Source organism: Cyprinodon tularosa, unplaced genomic scaffold (genome assembly GCF_016077235.1).
Source record: "Cyprinodon tularosa strain WSP-4 unplaced genomic scaffold, ASM1607723v1 ctg85, whole genome shotgun sequence".
NCBI lineage: Eukaryota > Metazoa > Chordata > Actinopteri > Cyprinodontiformes > Cyprinodontidae > Cyprinodon > Cyprinodon tularosa.
In genome coordinates, this window is record NW_024039618.1 from 192,567 (window position 1) to 209,045 (window position 16,479).

The following is a 16,479-nucleotide window of genomic DNA, read 5'->3' on the forward strand; positions in this document are numbered from 1 at the left end:
TGAGGGTCGAGCTGGCCTGCAGGGTCCTGATGCAACACACTTGATAAGAAGAGATCCATCGACATTTCTGTTCATATGAATAGTTAGTATTTAAAAATCCATATACAGTTTATGGGATGCTTTATAAAAAATTATTGCAACTACAGGTCTCTAAAAAATCAGAAAAAAATTAATAAATAAAAATACACTCACCGGCCACTTTATTAGGTACACCTGTCCAACTGCTCGTTAACACTTAATTTCTAAGCAGCCAATCACATGGCGGCAACTCAGTGCATTTAGGCATGTAGACATGGTCAAGACAATCTCCTGCAGTTCAAACCGAGCATCAGTATGGGGAAGAAAGGTGATTTGAGTGACTTTGAACGTGGCATGGTTGTTGGTGCCAGAAGGGCTGGTCTGAGTATTTCGGAAACTGCTGATCTACTGGGATTTTCACGCACAACCATCTCTAGGGTTTACAGAGAATGGTCCGAAAAAGAAAAAAACATCCAGTGAGCGGCAGTTCTGTGGACGGAAATGCCTTGTTGATGCCAGAGATCAGAGGAGAATGGCCAGACTGGTTCGAGCTGATAGAAGGGCAACAGTGACTCAAATAACCACCAGTTACAACCAAGGTGGGCAGAAGAGCATCTCTGAACGCACAGTACGTCGAACTTTGAGGCAGATGGGCTACAGCAGCAGAAGACCACACCGGGTGCCACTCCTTTCAGCTAAGAACAGGAAACTGAGGCTACAATTTGCACAAGCTCATCGAAATTGGACAATAGAAGATTGGAAAAACGTTGCCTGGTCTGATGAGTCTCGATTTCTGCTGCGACATTCGGATGGTAGGGTCAGAATTTGGCGTCTACAACATGAAAGCATGGATCCATCCTGCCTTGTATCAACGGTTCAGGCTGGTGGTGGTGGTGTCATGGTTTGGGGAATATTTTCTTGGCACTCTTTGGGCCCCTTGGTACCAATTGAGCATCGTTGCAACGCCACAGCCTACCTGAGTATTGTTGCTGACCATGTCCATCCACAATGTACCCAACTTCTGATGGCTACTTTCAGCAGGATAATGTGCCATGTCATAAAGCTGGAATCATTTCAGACTGGTTTCTTGAACATGACAATGAGTTCATTGTACTCAAATGGCCTCCACAGTCACCAGATCTCAATCCAATAGAGCATCTTTGGGATGTGGTGGAACGGGAGATTCGCATCATGGATGTGCAGCCGACAAATCTGCGGCAACTGTGTGATGCCATTAGGGCTGGGCGATATAGAAAAAAAGCGTATCGATAAAAAAAAATGCATATTGATCGATATCGATAATTATTGAAAAGATTTGAAACCATATTTTATGTGCAGCTCTGCCTGGACTTTTTATAATATTGCTAAATGATTTGATTTTAATAAAAAACACAAACAGACTTCGAATTAAATCTTTATTTAACCAACTTTTTTAACCATAACAGAATTGTTTTAAAGAAAAATAACTTAAGAGACCTGGGTTATGTTATTAAATACTGACAAAGAATAAACTAAAGTGACCAGAAAAGTGACCCAAATAAATATAACAAATAAATAAATTCCACCCCACCGCCGCCCCCGTTTCCTGCTTTAACCTGAGTTATTACTTTGAAGTTGCTGGCCCCTCAGCATTTTCCTCTCAATTGTTAGAACTACGTGGGAAACTGCCCAGAACTGAAAATATATATATATATCGTCGTCGTCGTCGTCTCCCGCTTTATCCGGAACCGGGTCGCGGGGGCAGCAGGCTAAGCAGAGACTCCCAGACTTCCCTCTCCGCAGACACCTCCTCCAGCTCTGTTGGGGGAAGCCCTAGGCGCTCCCAGGCCAGCCGAGAGACATAGTCTCTCCAGCGTGTCCTGGGTCGTCCCCTGGGCCTCCTCCCGGTGGGACATGCCTGGAACACCTCCCGAGGGAGGCGTCCAGGGGGCATCCGAAGAAGATGTCCGAGCCACCTCAACTGACTCCTCTCGATGTGGAGGAGAACCGGCTCTACACTGAGCCTCTCCCGAATGACCGAGCTCCTCACCCTATCTCTAAGGGAGAGCCCAGCCACCCTGCGGAGAAAGCTCATTTCAGCCGCTTGTATCCGGGATCTCGTTCTTTTGGTCATGATCCAAATTTCATGACCATAGGTGAGGGTAGGAACGTAGACCGACCGGTAAATTGAGAGCTTTGCCTTTTCGCTCAGCTCTCTCTTCACCAGGACAGACCGGTGCAGCGTCCGCATTATTGCAGCAGCCGCACCGATCCGTCTATCGATCTCCCGCTCCATTCTTCCCTCACTCGTGAACAGGACCCCAAGATACTTGAACTCCTCCACTTGAGGCAAGGACTCCCCTCCAACCCGAAGGGGACATGCCACCTTTTTCCGGTCGAGAACCATGGCCTCGGATTTGGAGGAGCTGATTCTCATCCCGGCCGCTTCACACTCGGCTGCGAACCGCCCCAGCGCACGCTGTAGGTCTTGGCAGGAGGGAGCCAGCAGAACTACGTCATCCGCAAAAAGCAGGGACGAGATCCGCTGTTCCCCAAACCAGACCCCCTCCGGTCCTTGGCTGCACCTAGAAATCCTGTCCATAAAAGTTATGAACAGGACCGGTGACAGAGGGCAGCCCTGTCGGAGTCCAACATGCACCGGGAACAGGTCCGACTTAATGCCGGCAATGCGAACCAGACTCCTGCTCCGCTTGTACAGAGAACGGATGGCCCCTAATAAAGGGCCCCTGACTCCATACTCCTGGAGCACCCCCCACAGGGCAGCACGAGGGACACGGTCGAATGCCTTCTCCAAGTCCACAAAACACATGTGGACTGGTTGGGCAAACTCCCATGAACCCTCAAGCACCCTGCAGAGGGTGTAGAGCTGGTCCACCGTTCCACGGCCAGGACGAAAACCACACTGCTCCTCCTGCAGCCGAGGTTCGACAATCAGCCGGACTCTCCTCTCCAGCACCCTGGCATAGGCCTTTCCGGGGAGGCTGAGAAGTGTGATTCCCCGATAGTTGGAACACACCCTCAGGTCCCCCTTCTTGTGGAGGGGAACCACCACCCCAGTCTGCCAATCCAGGGGAACTGTCCCCGACCTCCACGCGATGTTGAAGAGACGTGTCAACCATGACAGCCCGACAACATCCAGAGCTCTGAGATACTCAGGTCGGATCTCGTCCACCCCCGAAGCCTTGCCACCGGGGAGTTTTTTGACTACCTCGGTGACTTCAGCCTGGGTGATGGACGAACCCAGCCCCAAGCACCTCGTCTCTTCTTCCCCCACGGAAGGCATGTCTGTCGGGTTGAGGAGATCCTCAAAGTATTCCTTCCACCGCCCGACAATATCCTCCTTCAAGGTCAGCAGCTCCCCACACCCACTAAAAACAGTGTTAGTGAAGCACTGCTTTCCCCTCCGGAGGCGCCGGACGGTTTGCCAGAATCGCTTTGAGGCCAACCGATAGTCTTTTTCCATGGCCTCTCCGAACTCCTCCCAGGCCCGAGATTTTGCCTCTGCAACCGCCCGGGCCGCGACACGCTTGGCCTCACGGTACCTGCTTGCTGCTTCAGGAGTCCCACAAGCCAGCCAGGCTTGATAGGACTCCTTCTTCAGCTTGACGGCATCCCTTACTATCGGTGTCCACCACCGGGTTCGGGGATTGCCACCACGACAGGCACCGCAAACCTTACGGCCACAGCTACGGGCAGCCGCATCGACAATAGAGGCAGAGAACACAGCCCATTCGGACTCCATGTCTCCAACCTCCCTCGGAACCTGAGAGAAGCTCTCCCGGAGGTGGGAGTTGAACACGTCTCTGACCGAGGGCTCCACCAGACGTTCCCAGCAGACCCTCACTACACGTTTGGGCCTGCCGAGTCTTTCAGGCTTCCTCCTCTTCCAGCGTATCCAACTCACCACCAGGTGGTGGTCGGTGGACAGCTCCGCCCCTCTCTTCACCCGAGTGTCCAAGACATGCGGCCGAAGATCAGAAGATACGACTACAAAGTCGATCATCGACCTTCGGCCTAGGGTGTCCTGGTGCCAAGTGCACCGATGGACATCCTTATGCCTGAACATGGTGTTCATTATGGACAATCCGTGACTTGCACAGAAGTCCAATAATGAGACACCACTCGGGTTCAGAGCTGGGGGCCCGTTCCTCCCGATCACGCCCCTCCAGGTGTCACTGTCGTTTCCCACGTGGGCGTTGAAGTCTCCCAGCAGAATGATGGAATCCCCGGGAGGGGCGCTTTCTAACACCCTCCCCAGGGATGCTAAGAAGGCCTGGTACTCCGTACTGCCGTTCGGCCCATAGGCCGAAACAACTGTCAGAGTCCTCCCTTCAACCCGAAGGCGAAGGGAGGCGACCCTCTCGTCTACCGGGGTGAACTCCAACACGAGACGGCTGAGCTGGGGGGAGACAAGCAGCCCCACCCCCGCCCTCCGCCTCTCCTCGCGGGTAACTCCAGAGTAGAAGAGAGTCCAGCCTCTCTCAAGGAGCTGGGTTCCAGAGCCCTGGCTGTGCGTAGAGGAGAGCCCAACTATTTCTAGCTGGTATCGCTCCACCTCCCGCACAAGCTCGGGCTCCTTCCCCCCCAGTGAGGTGACATTCCACGTCCCCAGAGCCAGTTCAAGCGCCCGCGGATCAGGTCGCCGAGGTCTCCGCCTCTGGCTGCCACCCAATCCTCTTTGCACCGGTCCCTCATGGTTCCCCCTGCAGGTGGTGGGCCCACTGGGGGATGGCCTCGCGTCGCTCCTTCGGGCTGGGCCCGGCCGGGTCCCGCGAGGAAGAACCCGACCACCAGGCGCTCGCCGACGAACCCCAACCCCAGGCCTGGCTCCAGGGTGGGGTCCCGGCTCCGCCGTACCGGGCGACGTCACGTGCCTCGTTTGAGTCCTCGTCATAAGGGTTTTTGAACCGCTCTTCGTCTGACCTGTCACCCAGAGCCTGTTTGCCTTGGGAGACCCTTCCAGGGGCATTTAGCCCCCGACAACATAGCCTCTGGGATCACCCAGGCACTGAAACCCCTCCACCACGTTAAGGTGGCGGTTCATATATATATATTTTCCCGAAATTCCCGAAGATTCCTCGGAGGAGAGCCGCGCCGGGGCCTACACAGCTCGCACTCCTGCGGGTGTGAGCGGCTGAGATGATAAAAAAAAAAAAAAAAGTTGGTTGTGTTATCAGACTTCGTTTTCACTTGTTCCCTACACATTTTACAGATGACTGTGGTTTGTTTTTTGTCCAACTTGCCATGACCGAAATACTGCCAGACTGCCGAACTACAAAAACCCTTCTTTGAAACAATTTCCTCCGCCTCTCCTTGCTGCGACATCTTCATGTGCTCTGTGTTGTGGTTTGAGAGGGCGGCGCTTTGTGACGGCGTGCCTGGGTCCGCGATTGTGATTGGTTGGGAGGAAGCAGTGACTAGCATAAACCTACATGCTAGGCTACAATGAGAAGGAAGGAAAACTGCGTTTCTTTTTTATCGAACTTTTATCGACCCTCTTTTTTTCTATTGCGCCACACGTCTATCGATCGATATATATCGTTATTGAATTATCGCCCAGCCCAAGATGCCATCATGTCAATATGGACCAAACTCCCTGAGGAATGCTTCCAGCACCTTGTTGAATCTATGCCACGAAGAATTGAGGCAGTTCTGAAGGCAAAAGGGGGTCCAACCCGTTACTAGCATGGGGTACCTAATAAAGTGGCCGGTGAGTGTATATTTATATATAAATAAAATGCTTTAATGTACATATATGTATATATATATATATATATATATATATATATATATATACATAATATATATAATGCTTTAATGAAAGAATGCTTTAATGTTTTAAAGTATATATATATATATATATATATATATATATATATATATATATATATATATATATATATATATATATATATATATATATATATATATATATATATATATATATTGATATTACACTATTTCTCTTAGTAGTTAACCATTTAAAGAAACACAATTGAATGCTTTAATGTTTTAGAGTTTCTGGTACAACAGACATATGATACTATAAAAAGATTTCATAGAACATTAATTCATGGGATGTTTTACTATTGGAAGTATGTGGATAGCTTTTGATGTACTTTGATAATGGATTGTTATCAAACACTATATCACCATTGTGGCTTCTACAGTGAAAAAGAATCAGCAATGCTAGTTAAATAAATTTACTAAATCAATACATCTAAAAGTAACAGTAAAGATATTATTTTTAAGCTCCAATACTTGCCTTTAGTATAGACATCGTGCCAAATTGGTATTATATCTAGATACAGAGTTGGAGTATTGATGCAAACAGAGCTCTCTGAATCTTTTTCTACGTAATTAACTTTTATGGTTGTATGGGTCATAGTTTCTTTCACATTTCACATTTTGGCCAACTTAGTGCTGCCATGGAGCAGAAATTGCAGATTACAATAAAAGAAGGCTGCTTTGACACATAAAGAATACCAGTAGTTGTATACAAGAAAAAATTGGTTGCCAGTGTAAAAGTTTCCAATGAGTAAAAATCATTACATTGAAATATATGTAAGATTTAAAAAAAAAAAAAAAAAAGAACATATTAAAAGGACTTTGTGCACGTGTGAATGTGTAAATACCTCAACTGGTAAGAGTCTTTCTACACAATTTAAGTACCTTTCCAGATCTTCTGGCAAGAAACTGTCTTCATGACATTTTCAAGTATGTAAACCCAACAACCTTTTCTGACCTTTTTGAATGGACATGGACATAAGCGAAAAGTTGGCATGTTTAACGAAACCCTACAGACCAAGCACTGGTGCTCCTTCTCACACCCATGTCACACATTTAATAACAAGAAGACAATGAATGAGAGCAGAGTGAATCCAAAAATGAACCCGTTGAACCAGAAATATTTTCTAAAAATTGACAACTATACTCAGCAAATAAAACCTTGCTTCGAATTCTGCACAGATCCTCCATGCTGGCTAGATTCTTGAGTTGCCCCAGGCAAACAAATGTCCCATCATCTGTCTATCACAAACTTTAGATCTATTTGAATGTCAGCAATATTATCCACCCTCTATAGTATCTACCCCCAGCTGCAGGCCTGACCACTATGCAAAACAGTAAAATCTCAAGATGCCAAAGCTTCTGTGATCTGACCAAAGACTAAAGAGCCAAGGCACAGAAGAAAAACACTGGGGCCAATCGATGGTCTGACAAGGCAAATATCAGGCCTGGCCATGGGGCAGCCACTCAAAGTATAACAGACAGGCAGCACTCCGCCATGACAAGCTAGGCATGTTAAATGCTAATAAGCTTGTTTCAAAAGGTCTCCTCATTTGGGATATATTGAGCCATCATCAGAATACTTATTCATGGAAAGAAAGCTACTGAAAACTTTTCTGTGTAATCTGCCTCTGTTCCAAGTTTTTTACATTTGCTGTATTCATTATGGTTTCTGCATCTGAAATCTTTCTTGGCATACAACCCATAAGAAAGATTTTAAAGAGTAATAACCTGTTATTTTACATATGTAATCCTTCTGAAATAGTATTAAAGTAGATGTCATGTTACATGTCATTTTTTTATGTATATGCCAGTAGCATAAGCATCTGAAACATTAGCACATCCTAGTGGCATATTATGTGTTATTTTATTTGATGCTGCTCACTATTTATGTTTGTAAGGAATGGGACATTTCTTTTTCCATGATGTTCTGATAGGAGGCTCTGGGGAAAATTTAAGGCGGACATACACTGTACGATATTTTCAATCTGACGACGAAACTGCAAACTTTAAAAGTTCACAGCTAACGAAGCATGTTCTTATACTGTACACTGATGCAATCTGCCTGCTTACACTGTACCTCCAAAAACCACATGTTGGACACTTAGGCGAGAGATAACGCTGGTCGGATTCGTCAATCTTGAAGTAGGAGAAAGAAGAAGAATTCCTTTGCTTGCACTTGCACAATACGCAAGCTTCTGGTAAATCGTCTCGTAGACACTTATATCTCTGCTTATACGGTAGGATTTGCTCACGAACACCTTACGAGGGCCGACAGAATCTCAAACATGTTTGATTTTCTCCTGACCTTAGATTCCTGATTGGGAGGTGGTCATGAGAGGCTAATCATCCCTCGTTATCCCTTTTATACTACACAACACAGGATGCACAATGAAGCTGAAACTCGGCCCGATCCACAAAATTCTCGCACGACCAGGGAAAAGGGGAAAAATTAGCACAGTGTATGCCTGACTTTACCAGAACTTAGAGTTGCTGTAGATAAATTTTTTATTAATAATTGTTGGTCTTCGACCATGCCAGGCTGCCACCTTATGGCAAAGCATTGCAAGATAGTCAGGCTCGTTCAGACTCTATTAAGTAGCTGTGTCTATTGTCACCATCTGGTTCTCTAATAGTGAAGCGATGCCACCGTCAGTTTGTGCACGATACTGCCGCACAAACATGTTTATGTCTGCTCACCTCCCAAAGTGCTGGAATTCTTTCAAGGTTCATAGAGGAGTATCAAAACACTATAAGGGTAGACGTTTGGTGTAAATAACCTAATCTTGTCTCGATCAAACAGGTTTTGGGGTCTGATTTATAAGCATATAACATGACCATGTTTCTTTAAATTCATACCTAATCAATTTCAGGAGACAAAATTGAATAAAGCTCATTCAGACCCCTTTTCATACCATCTTCTTTCTCGCCAGGGAAGCAAAAGAATTTGACTTCTATGTATAGGCATTCATGCCAATGTAGCATTAGTAACATTGGCAGTTTGCCACAGTCCGTTTATCCGGTTTCACAGTTGCCTTAAAGAATAGGCAAAAAGTTACACAAGCAGCACCACTTCCTTCCTGCCTGCAATTTGGTTTGTTATTGTTGGAATCGGTCTTTTTTTAGAAGAATAGAGACAAGCATGATGAAAGCAAGGCATGTTAATGTTAGGACCCTACCATGGATGGCATTTATTAGGGAGAGGGAGCAAAAATTACTATTTGTGGAGAGCACACAATTTTGGAATTTCCTTGTTTGAACAAAAAACCCATATAAAACAAAAAACAAAACCAAAAAAAAACAAAAAAAAAGACAAATTAACTTTCTGGATTTTATGGTAATACAAATATAAAAATAATCATCAATATTTATATTCATTAATATTAAATATTAAAATGATAGGGCAGCACAAAGTGTTCTTTAAGCGGCACTCCCTAATGTCTGGAGGGGTGGGTTGTATTACATATCTTTTATACGTTTTAAAGTGACATGCTGAGAATCAATCACTCTAAAGCCCCAATAGTAACTCTAACATAGCTTAGTAGACAAGGTGTCGTCACAGACTACTGACCCTTTTCAAGCTCTTGTTTTCTCTTCCTTTCTTGTGAAAAAGCTTTTTTGCCTTTTTTGCATGCTCCAACATTTCATAAAGCTAAAAAAAAAAAATTTCTATAATCAGCTAATGCATGTAGCTAACTAAGCCAGTGGCTTTATATTGGGTTCACCTTAAACCAAGAAAGAGAACAGAGCTCTGAGACTGCCAACGCTGTCAGTGGCACAGAAACTTTCAAGTGTGGTTTTTTGACCAAAACCAGTAGGAAGATATGACAGACCTCTCAGTTGTCTCATAAATACTTAATAAATACTACTTTACCATCAAAGGGACTTAGAAGAGGTTAGAGCTTTAACTGTAGCTGAGCACCAGAAATTTTAACATGAACATTTTCTAATTTCTAGATAACTTTTAATTAAATAGGCTGAAAATCATTTTTAATGTGGTTGCAAAACAAAAAAAAACATGGGATCTGTTGCACGGCTTACCTCAAAATAAAAAGATAGTGTTTCTCTATTTTGTTTTCAAACACAAAGAGAACATATTGCAGTATGATTAGAAACAAATATTTAAAAAAATTTATATTTCATATAGGATATACCTTTCACTACATTTAGATAAAAATGATTTAAAATGGTAAATGGCCTGTCCTTATATAGTGCTTTTTCAAGTTTGAAGACTTGACTAAAACGCTTTACACTACATTCAGCCATTCAACCATTCACTCACACACTGAAGGTGGCAAACTACATTGTAGCCACAGCTGCTGTGGGGCTTACTGACAGACATGAGGCTGCCGTACACTGGTGCAGGTAAAAAGAGAAACCTCTGTGTTTCACTTTTGGTGTTCTTCCATTATTACTTTCTTAATTGACTGGAAAATAGTAACATTACAAAAGGACAGTTTCCACAAACTGAGCTGGTATTAATTAATTTATTGTTTTTACTGGTAAGAAAGAGCAAAAATCTACAATTGAGAGCGAGCACAACGTACGCACACATGCATGGACGGACGGTGTACTCACACAAATTTTAAAAAATGTTTAACTAGACTTTTGCAGAAAACAGGTAAACCATGTTCAAACTACTTTTTATGCTTAGGCTCATTAAAAGTCTACAGTGAATTCATAATGCAATTCAAAAGTCTGTCTATCAGAAGATTCCTGATTCTGCAAGAGTTTTCATGAAACCTGATGTTATTATAAACCACAGATATTAAATCTGTTCAAAATATACAAATAAAAGTTTCAAAAAAAATGTATGAATAAAGAAGTAATTAAATTTGTGAAGACTCAAAGAAGGACAAAGAAAATATTACGAGTAATGTAATGTACAATAAAGGACATCAAGGAAAATAATAAATATGAAAATATCAAGAGTTGTTCTAATACTTAAAAAATTAATAAATGTGATAGAGCTTCAATTATATTGGGCTCCACAAGTACGAATAGTATATAAGCTGACCTTTCATACAGAGTAAGTGCCACTGGAGAAAAGCTAGGTCTAAACAGCTTCCGACCAGATGGCAGAACCAGCCACAGACGGGTCACACAAACATTTTCCTCCCTTCAGCAGTCGTACAGCAATTGAGAGAGCCTACGGCGATGCCACCTGTTTTAGCACATTTCACTGTTTCACCATATTCACCAAGCCCCTTTGCTCATCACGGTGACTCACTTTCTTAACGTCCCTTTGGTAGGACTCGGATACATCATTTATAAAACACTCCTACAGTTTTTTTTTTCTTTCATTTTTTCTTTCTTTCTTCACATCTCTATCTCTCTATGTGCTATAAATGTCTTCCTAACACAATCCTCCAAACCTCCACAGGACCTGGCAAACACAGGATGAATAATAAAAATCATTAATGAGCAAAGCCTATAAAGAAATACTTTTTCTTCCCACAGTGAACAATTTCAGAAAGATTTAGTCATACTTGAGGAGATCAGGATGCTAATATTTATCACTTACTTGCATCAGTAGAAGCAATGCTTGCTGAGAGTTAGCAATGATTGAATACATCAAACATTTCCTTTCTTTTTCTTCCCTCATATACATAACCACAAAGAAGGAACAACATCAAGTTTGTTTATTTTAATAATTAGCACAGGATTTCTTTAAAAAGTGAAATTAGAAAACTACCCAGACACTAAACTTTTTCAAGAGTAAAATTCGAATTACCTTTTTATTAGAGATGCACTGATCCGTCACCTGGATCAGATATCGGCTATGACATTGACTAATAAGCTGGATCGAATATCTGCGATTTGATATCAGATATCTTAGAATCAGTACATCGCATTTTACATGAAACTGTTATTTCTTTATTTTTGCAGCTTATTTGTTAAATACTTTAGAGTACATTTATATCTGTGTTAAATTGTAATCTTTTTTATCAATGTTTATGTCAAGGCTAAAGCTTCCACTCACATGGTAAAATATATGGTCATTTCATTCAACAGTTGAATTGGATCAGTACTGGGTATCGGCCGATACGCTTAACTCAGGTATCGGTACTGAATTGGGAAAAAATTAATTGGTGCACCTCTACTTTTTATACAGGAGTTAAAATAACAATTGAACACCTCACTGTTTTTCATAGGAACTAAATTTACAAAGGTGCTATTGATATTAAATAGTTTTATTAACCAAAACAGATAAGCTCAGAAACAAAACTATGTTTTATAATGTGATATAAAGCAGGCAAAAAAATATTGAAAATAAGCAGAAATCAGAAAAACCTTCCTGTCCCCTCAAAGGCAAATGAATATCAGCTTATGCAGTTCAAACTGATAAACCATAAAATGGTGTGCCATTACCAAGGTGTCACACAAGGAACACCTTATGAAGTGTAAAAGCAAAGAACTCTCTCAAGACCTTATAGCTGCAAAATATTCTGGTGGAATTACAGAAGGTTTTCTAAAACTTCTTAACGTTCCAGTTAGCAATGATAGGGCCCCGATCAGGTCCTTCTCACAGAGGAATGAAAATAATTATCAGAAGAGTTGCCCAAGAGCCAAAGACCATTTGAGGAGAGATTTTAAAAGACCTGGAATTGCCAAATACAATTATGTCAAGGCAAACAATAAAGCAATGCATTCAACGGCCATGTCCTCCACTGTTTAAAAGACTCAATTTTGAAAGAAAAAAGCCAGTTGAAGCTTGTCAAAAGTTTGCTCCACAATATCTGGACAAGCCTGTAGAATACTGAAAGACATAGTAGAATTTAGGAATTTGGATGTCATAACACACACTATGTTTGGAGGTTAAAAGGCACTGCCCATCAAACCTAAAACACCAAACTAAGGTTTGGAGGTGGAAACATCATGGTGTGTGGCTGTTTTTATTTGCAAATACTCAAGAGGACCGTGACTGCCTACGACAGAGAGATGGAGAAGCACAGAGAAGTTGGTGTTGGAGGCTGTGGCTACAAGCTAACCACCGTAGCTAAAACGGGAGACGCCCCATGTTACCGTGAGTTAAAAAATTAACCCCCTTGCAGATCGCCTCTTATTATTGCCTCAGATTAATCCAGATAGAGCTGCTGTTGAATGAACAAACTGGACTGAAGCCTGCGGAAAACCAAACCGAGCCAAGGGCCTTCACTCCACCGAACCAAAACAATAACCTCATCCCACTCCCTCCTTTCCATCTGATGCTTAATAAGTGCTCTGCTTGGGTGAACTAGGTAGAATAGATATTCGTATTGGTGTTTTTATTTAAAAAGCTTTCTGATTCAACTGCTGATGGTTTTAAAGGTTTAACTATTTGTAGCTATTTTCTATTAAATGTTAGTTTTTCTGAATGCCTGTTGTGTGTTTTAATTTGGTGTTTAAAAACAAATTACTTCAGATGTTTAAACTAATAGATTATTTTCCGGAAATTCAAAAAAGTGGTACTTTTTAAATCACTCTACACCTTTAATGTTATATCTTATTTCCTTAAAATTAAACTGACAAATAAAATTTCGTTTATCATTTGAACAACATTGCCGTTCATATAAGATCTTATTATATGATGAAAATTACTTAATGGAGGTGTGTAGCAAAGATCCCAAATCTCTTCATACCTTGATGTAGAGCTCAAGCTGTGGATAGACTCTTCTCACTCTGAAGAATGCAGAAAAAAGGGCTCTGTGAGGGAATGAGGTAGAGATCACGTGGCTGACTTGAGGGAAGGAGACCACATTAAATCCTGATGCCTTGCAGCGTTTTAGCACTTCTTCATCAACTTTGTTTCCTCCCTCACTCAGAATACAGCCAACAGCATAGCGGCAGAGTGGAGTTGTAACCTATTGAAAAAGATTTTAAGACATTAATGAACACATATTAGAAACACAGAGTGTGTTGAGAAACAATTTGTGACAGTGTTTTGAATCTAGTGGTTGGGCATAAAAAAAAAAGTATTTGACATCTGCAACAAGTGTGCTAGCACAACACGAAGCTAGAAATATGTCAGCAATAGCGTTAAACGAACTGCAAATGGTATTTTTACAACATGTTGAACGGTCTCATTTATAAAGCTTGTGCATGCACAAAATGGGGCCTAAAAATTGCTTAAGTCAAGTGATCCATAAATTTCAAGCTATCAGAAACTATCAGGCTATTTGACTTGAACTTTTTTTGTAGCTGTTCTATAATCCTTTTTAACACCCTACAGCCAGTCAGAATTCAGTATTCATCCAGACTTAGACATATTTATTTTGTCATTTTGCATACGCAAGTATAAACAAAAAGAAATTTCGTTTAGAATAGCTCTCTAGACTATTTCATATTTTTAAAGTGCAGCCTTGATAAGATAAGCAGCAGTTGTTGTTGAACTGCTACTACTGCCTCCAGCTCCTAAAGCTCTCGCTTCTCCAGGCTCAGGGGAGGAAGAGGACGATGATGACGATGCTGTAAGGGGGGTAGTCCCCTGGGTTGAAGAAGCTGACGTGGTTGAGGCATCAGTGGTTCTATCGGCAGGTTTAGCAGCGACAGACGATGCTAGAGAAGGTGTGGAAGCCGGAGGGGGCCGGGAGGAGCCGGCTGGGGATGTTTCAGCATTTGGCAGGGAAGCATCTAGTGTGCTCTACTCATTTTCACCTGCAGAGGACTGTGCTTCCCCTCTAGATGACGAAGATTGCCTGGGAACAGTCTCAGTGGAGCCTCCATTCATGCAGAGTTCTTTGTTACTATCTGCACCAGGCCAACAGCACTGTCCGGTACTGCTGGACGCAGCCAAAACCCGTCAGAATGATGGCGCAGCAGTTACATATCTCCTTTTTGAAAGAGAGTTCCAGTCGAAGATTATCCATTTTGTTTTCCGAAGAGCAGACGTTGAAGAGCAGGATTGAGGGAAGCGGTGGTCTGTGGGGATCTCTCTTTAGCTTTGCAGAAGCCCACCTCTGCAGCCTTGCTTTCTCAGTCTCGTGCGTCTCTTCCTCCGCCCGTTATTTTTCCGCTGTTGTTTGCTGACATCTGTCCATAGCACTCAGCAGCTTTTTAAACGGTCAAATATGTCAGTATTTTAAACATTTCGTGACCGTAGCTCCAGCAGGTGTTGGTGATCATAGATGCGGGTTTGATGTCTAGTTTGTGTCGTTTTTAAGCAGCATATTTTGTGAAATTGTCAAGAGGAGCTGTTCTTGGCCGCTGCCTTGGAGCGTCACCATGATAACCCATTTACAGGAACCCAGACCATGTTATATCTAAAATTACTTTGCTTAGCAACTTCCAACTCTTAAAGAGAAGCGGTAAGACTGAAGTTGCTTTGATGGTAGGAAGAAAAGTACAGCATCTAGAAGCGGGAATTCGTGAAAAGTAGCCAATCACAAGCAGGTTGCCTTGTCCAGTGTGTAACGCCTTCAAAGTGACAAAAGTTGACATGAAAGCATAGAAGCAGGTCCACACACAAGGAGGAGAGAGGCTGCATGTTCGCAGAAATCAAACCAAATGCAAGCAGAGAAGGATAAGGCCCACATGTGTGATATATTGGGGCCCTGTGGCACTTTATTTGCCCATGTAACATGTTAAACATGTGCGATTAGTTTATGAGCGTCTGTATGATGTAAATGTGCATGTAGGAGTACTTATTGCTTGTATGGACTTTTGGCAGAATCCTGATGCCATAGAAAGTATATCAAAGTTAGTGAGGTATTAAATAGAAGCCAGATTCCATCATTATTCTCTTAGGAAATGTGTTTCATTCAGCAGTTCAACTTCATTTGAAGTCAAATGGCATTGTGATATATGATTCCATTGGAGAGCTGTAATTATACATGAGGACCTATCACACAAATAAAAAAGGTTTATAAACATGCTTTAATTCTAAACCAAAGGGAGAAAATATTGAAAGGTTTTCTCATCATCACATTCGTAAAATCATTTTTTTATTTATCAGTCCACTACTTTGGCTACTAATATTCATACACCTCGTCACATCACTAACAGCACATCTATTTCTGCCTTGGTTAAACTGCGCTTTCTCACTCTGTTTCCTACTGTGGTTGTCATTGGTTACTATTAAATAACACTGATGAGCTGGCTCTTGTATATACACAATGACATTCATGCAGTGCTTTGCATGGGCCATTTATGGTTGAATGTGGGAGTGAAGAGAGCCAATCATGAGGTGGAGCCTTGGACTCAAACTTTTCAAGTACAGATGTGATTTATAAAGCAAAACTGTTTGGTTTTGTCCATAAGCAACTTTTTATAAAGCAGTTTTCCTTGGAGCAGTACGCCATCTAAGAATGTTTGGTGTTCATACACTTTTAGTATGGATCCTGCGCAATACTTTATAAAGGAGACCCCAGGGCTGAAAGACAGTGACAGAGGTCAAGTTGGAAGAGGGTCTACATCAAGGATCAGCTCTGAGCTCCTTCTTCTTTACTACAGTGAAGGACAAGTTGACAGATGAAAGTAAAAAGGAAGCTCCATGATTGCAGAGATGGGAGTGAGCCAAGTAGGACTGTGAAGTTACATGGGGCGGAGATAAAGAAAGTGGAGGGTTTTAAGTGTGTAGGGTCATCAGTGCAGAGTCATGGTGAGTTCAAGAAGAGGTGAAAAGACGTGTCAAAGCAGGCCCCAGACGGGTGAAGAAATATATCAGGTCTGTTGTGTGATTAAAAAAGTATCAGT

The 16,479-nt window shown here is 42.5% G+C and overlaps 1 protein-coding gene across 1 annotated transcript in view; it reads right to left on the reverse strand.

The window, feature by feature from the left end:
• The window catches only part of LOC119775075 (testis-expressed protein 264 homolog), a 63,606-nt gene that overhangs the window by 34,399 nt on the left and 12,728 nt on the right, over nucleotides 1-16,479 (reverse strand). Inside the window, exon 2 of the mRNA XM_038272951.1 lies at nucleotides 13,428-13,649. Within this exon, the coding sequence (XP_038128879.1) occupies nucleotides 13,428-13,649 (222 nt within the window). The remainder of the gene's footprint in view (nucleotides 1-13,427; nucleotides 13,650-16,479) is intronic.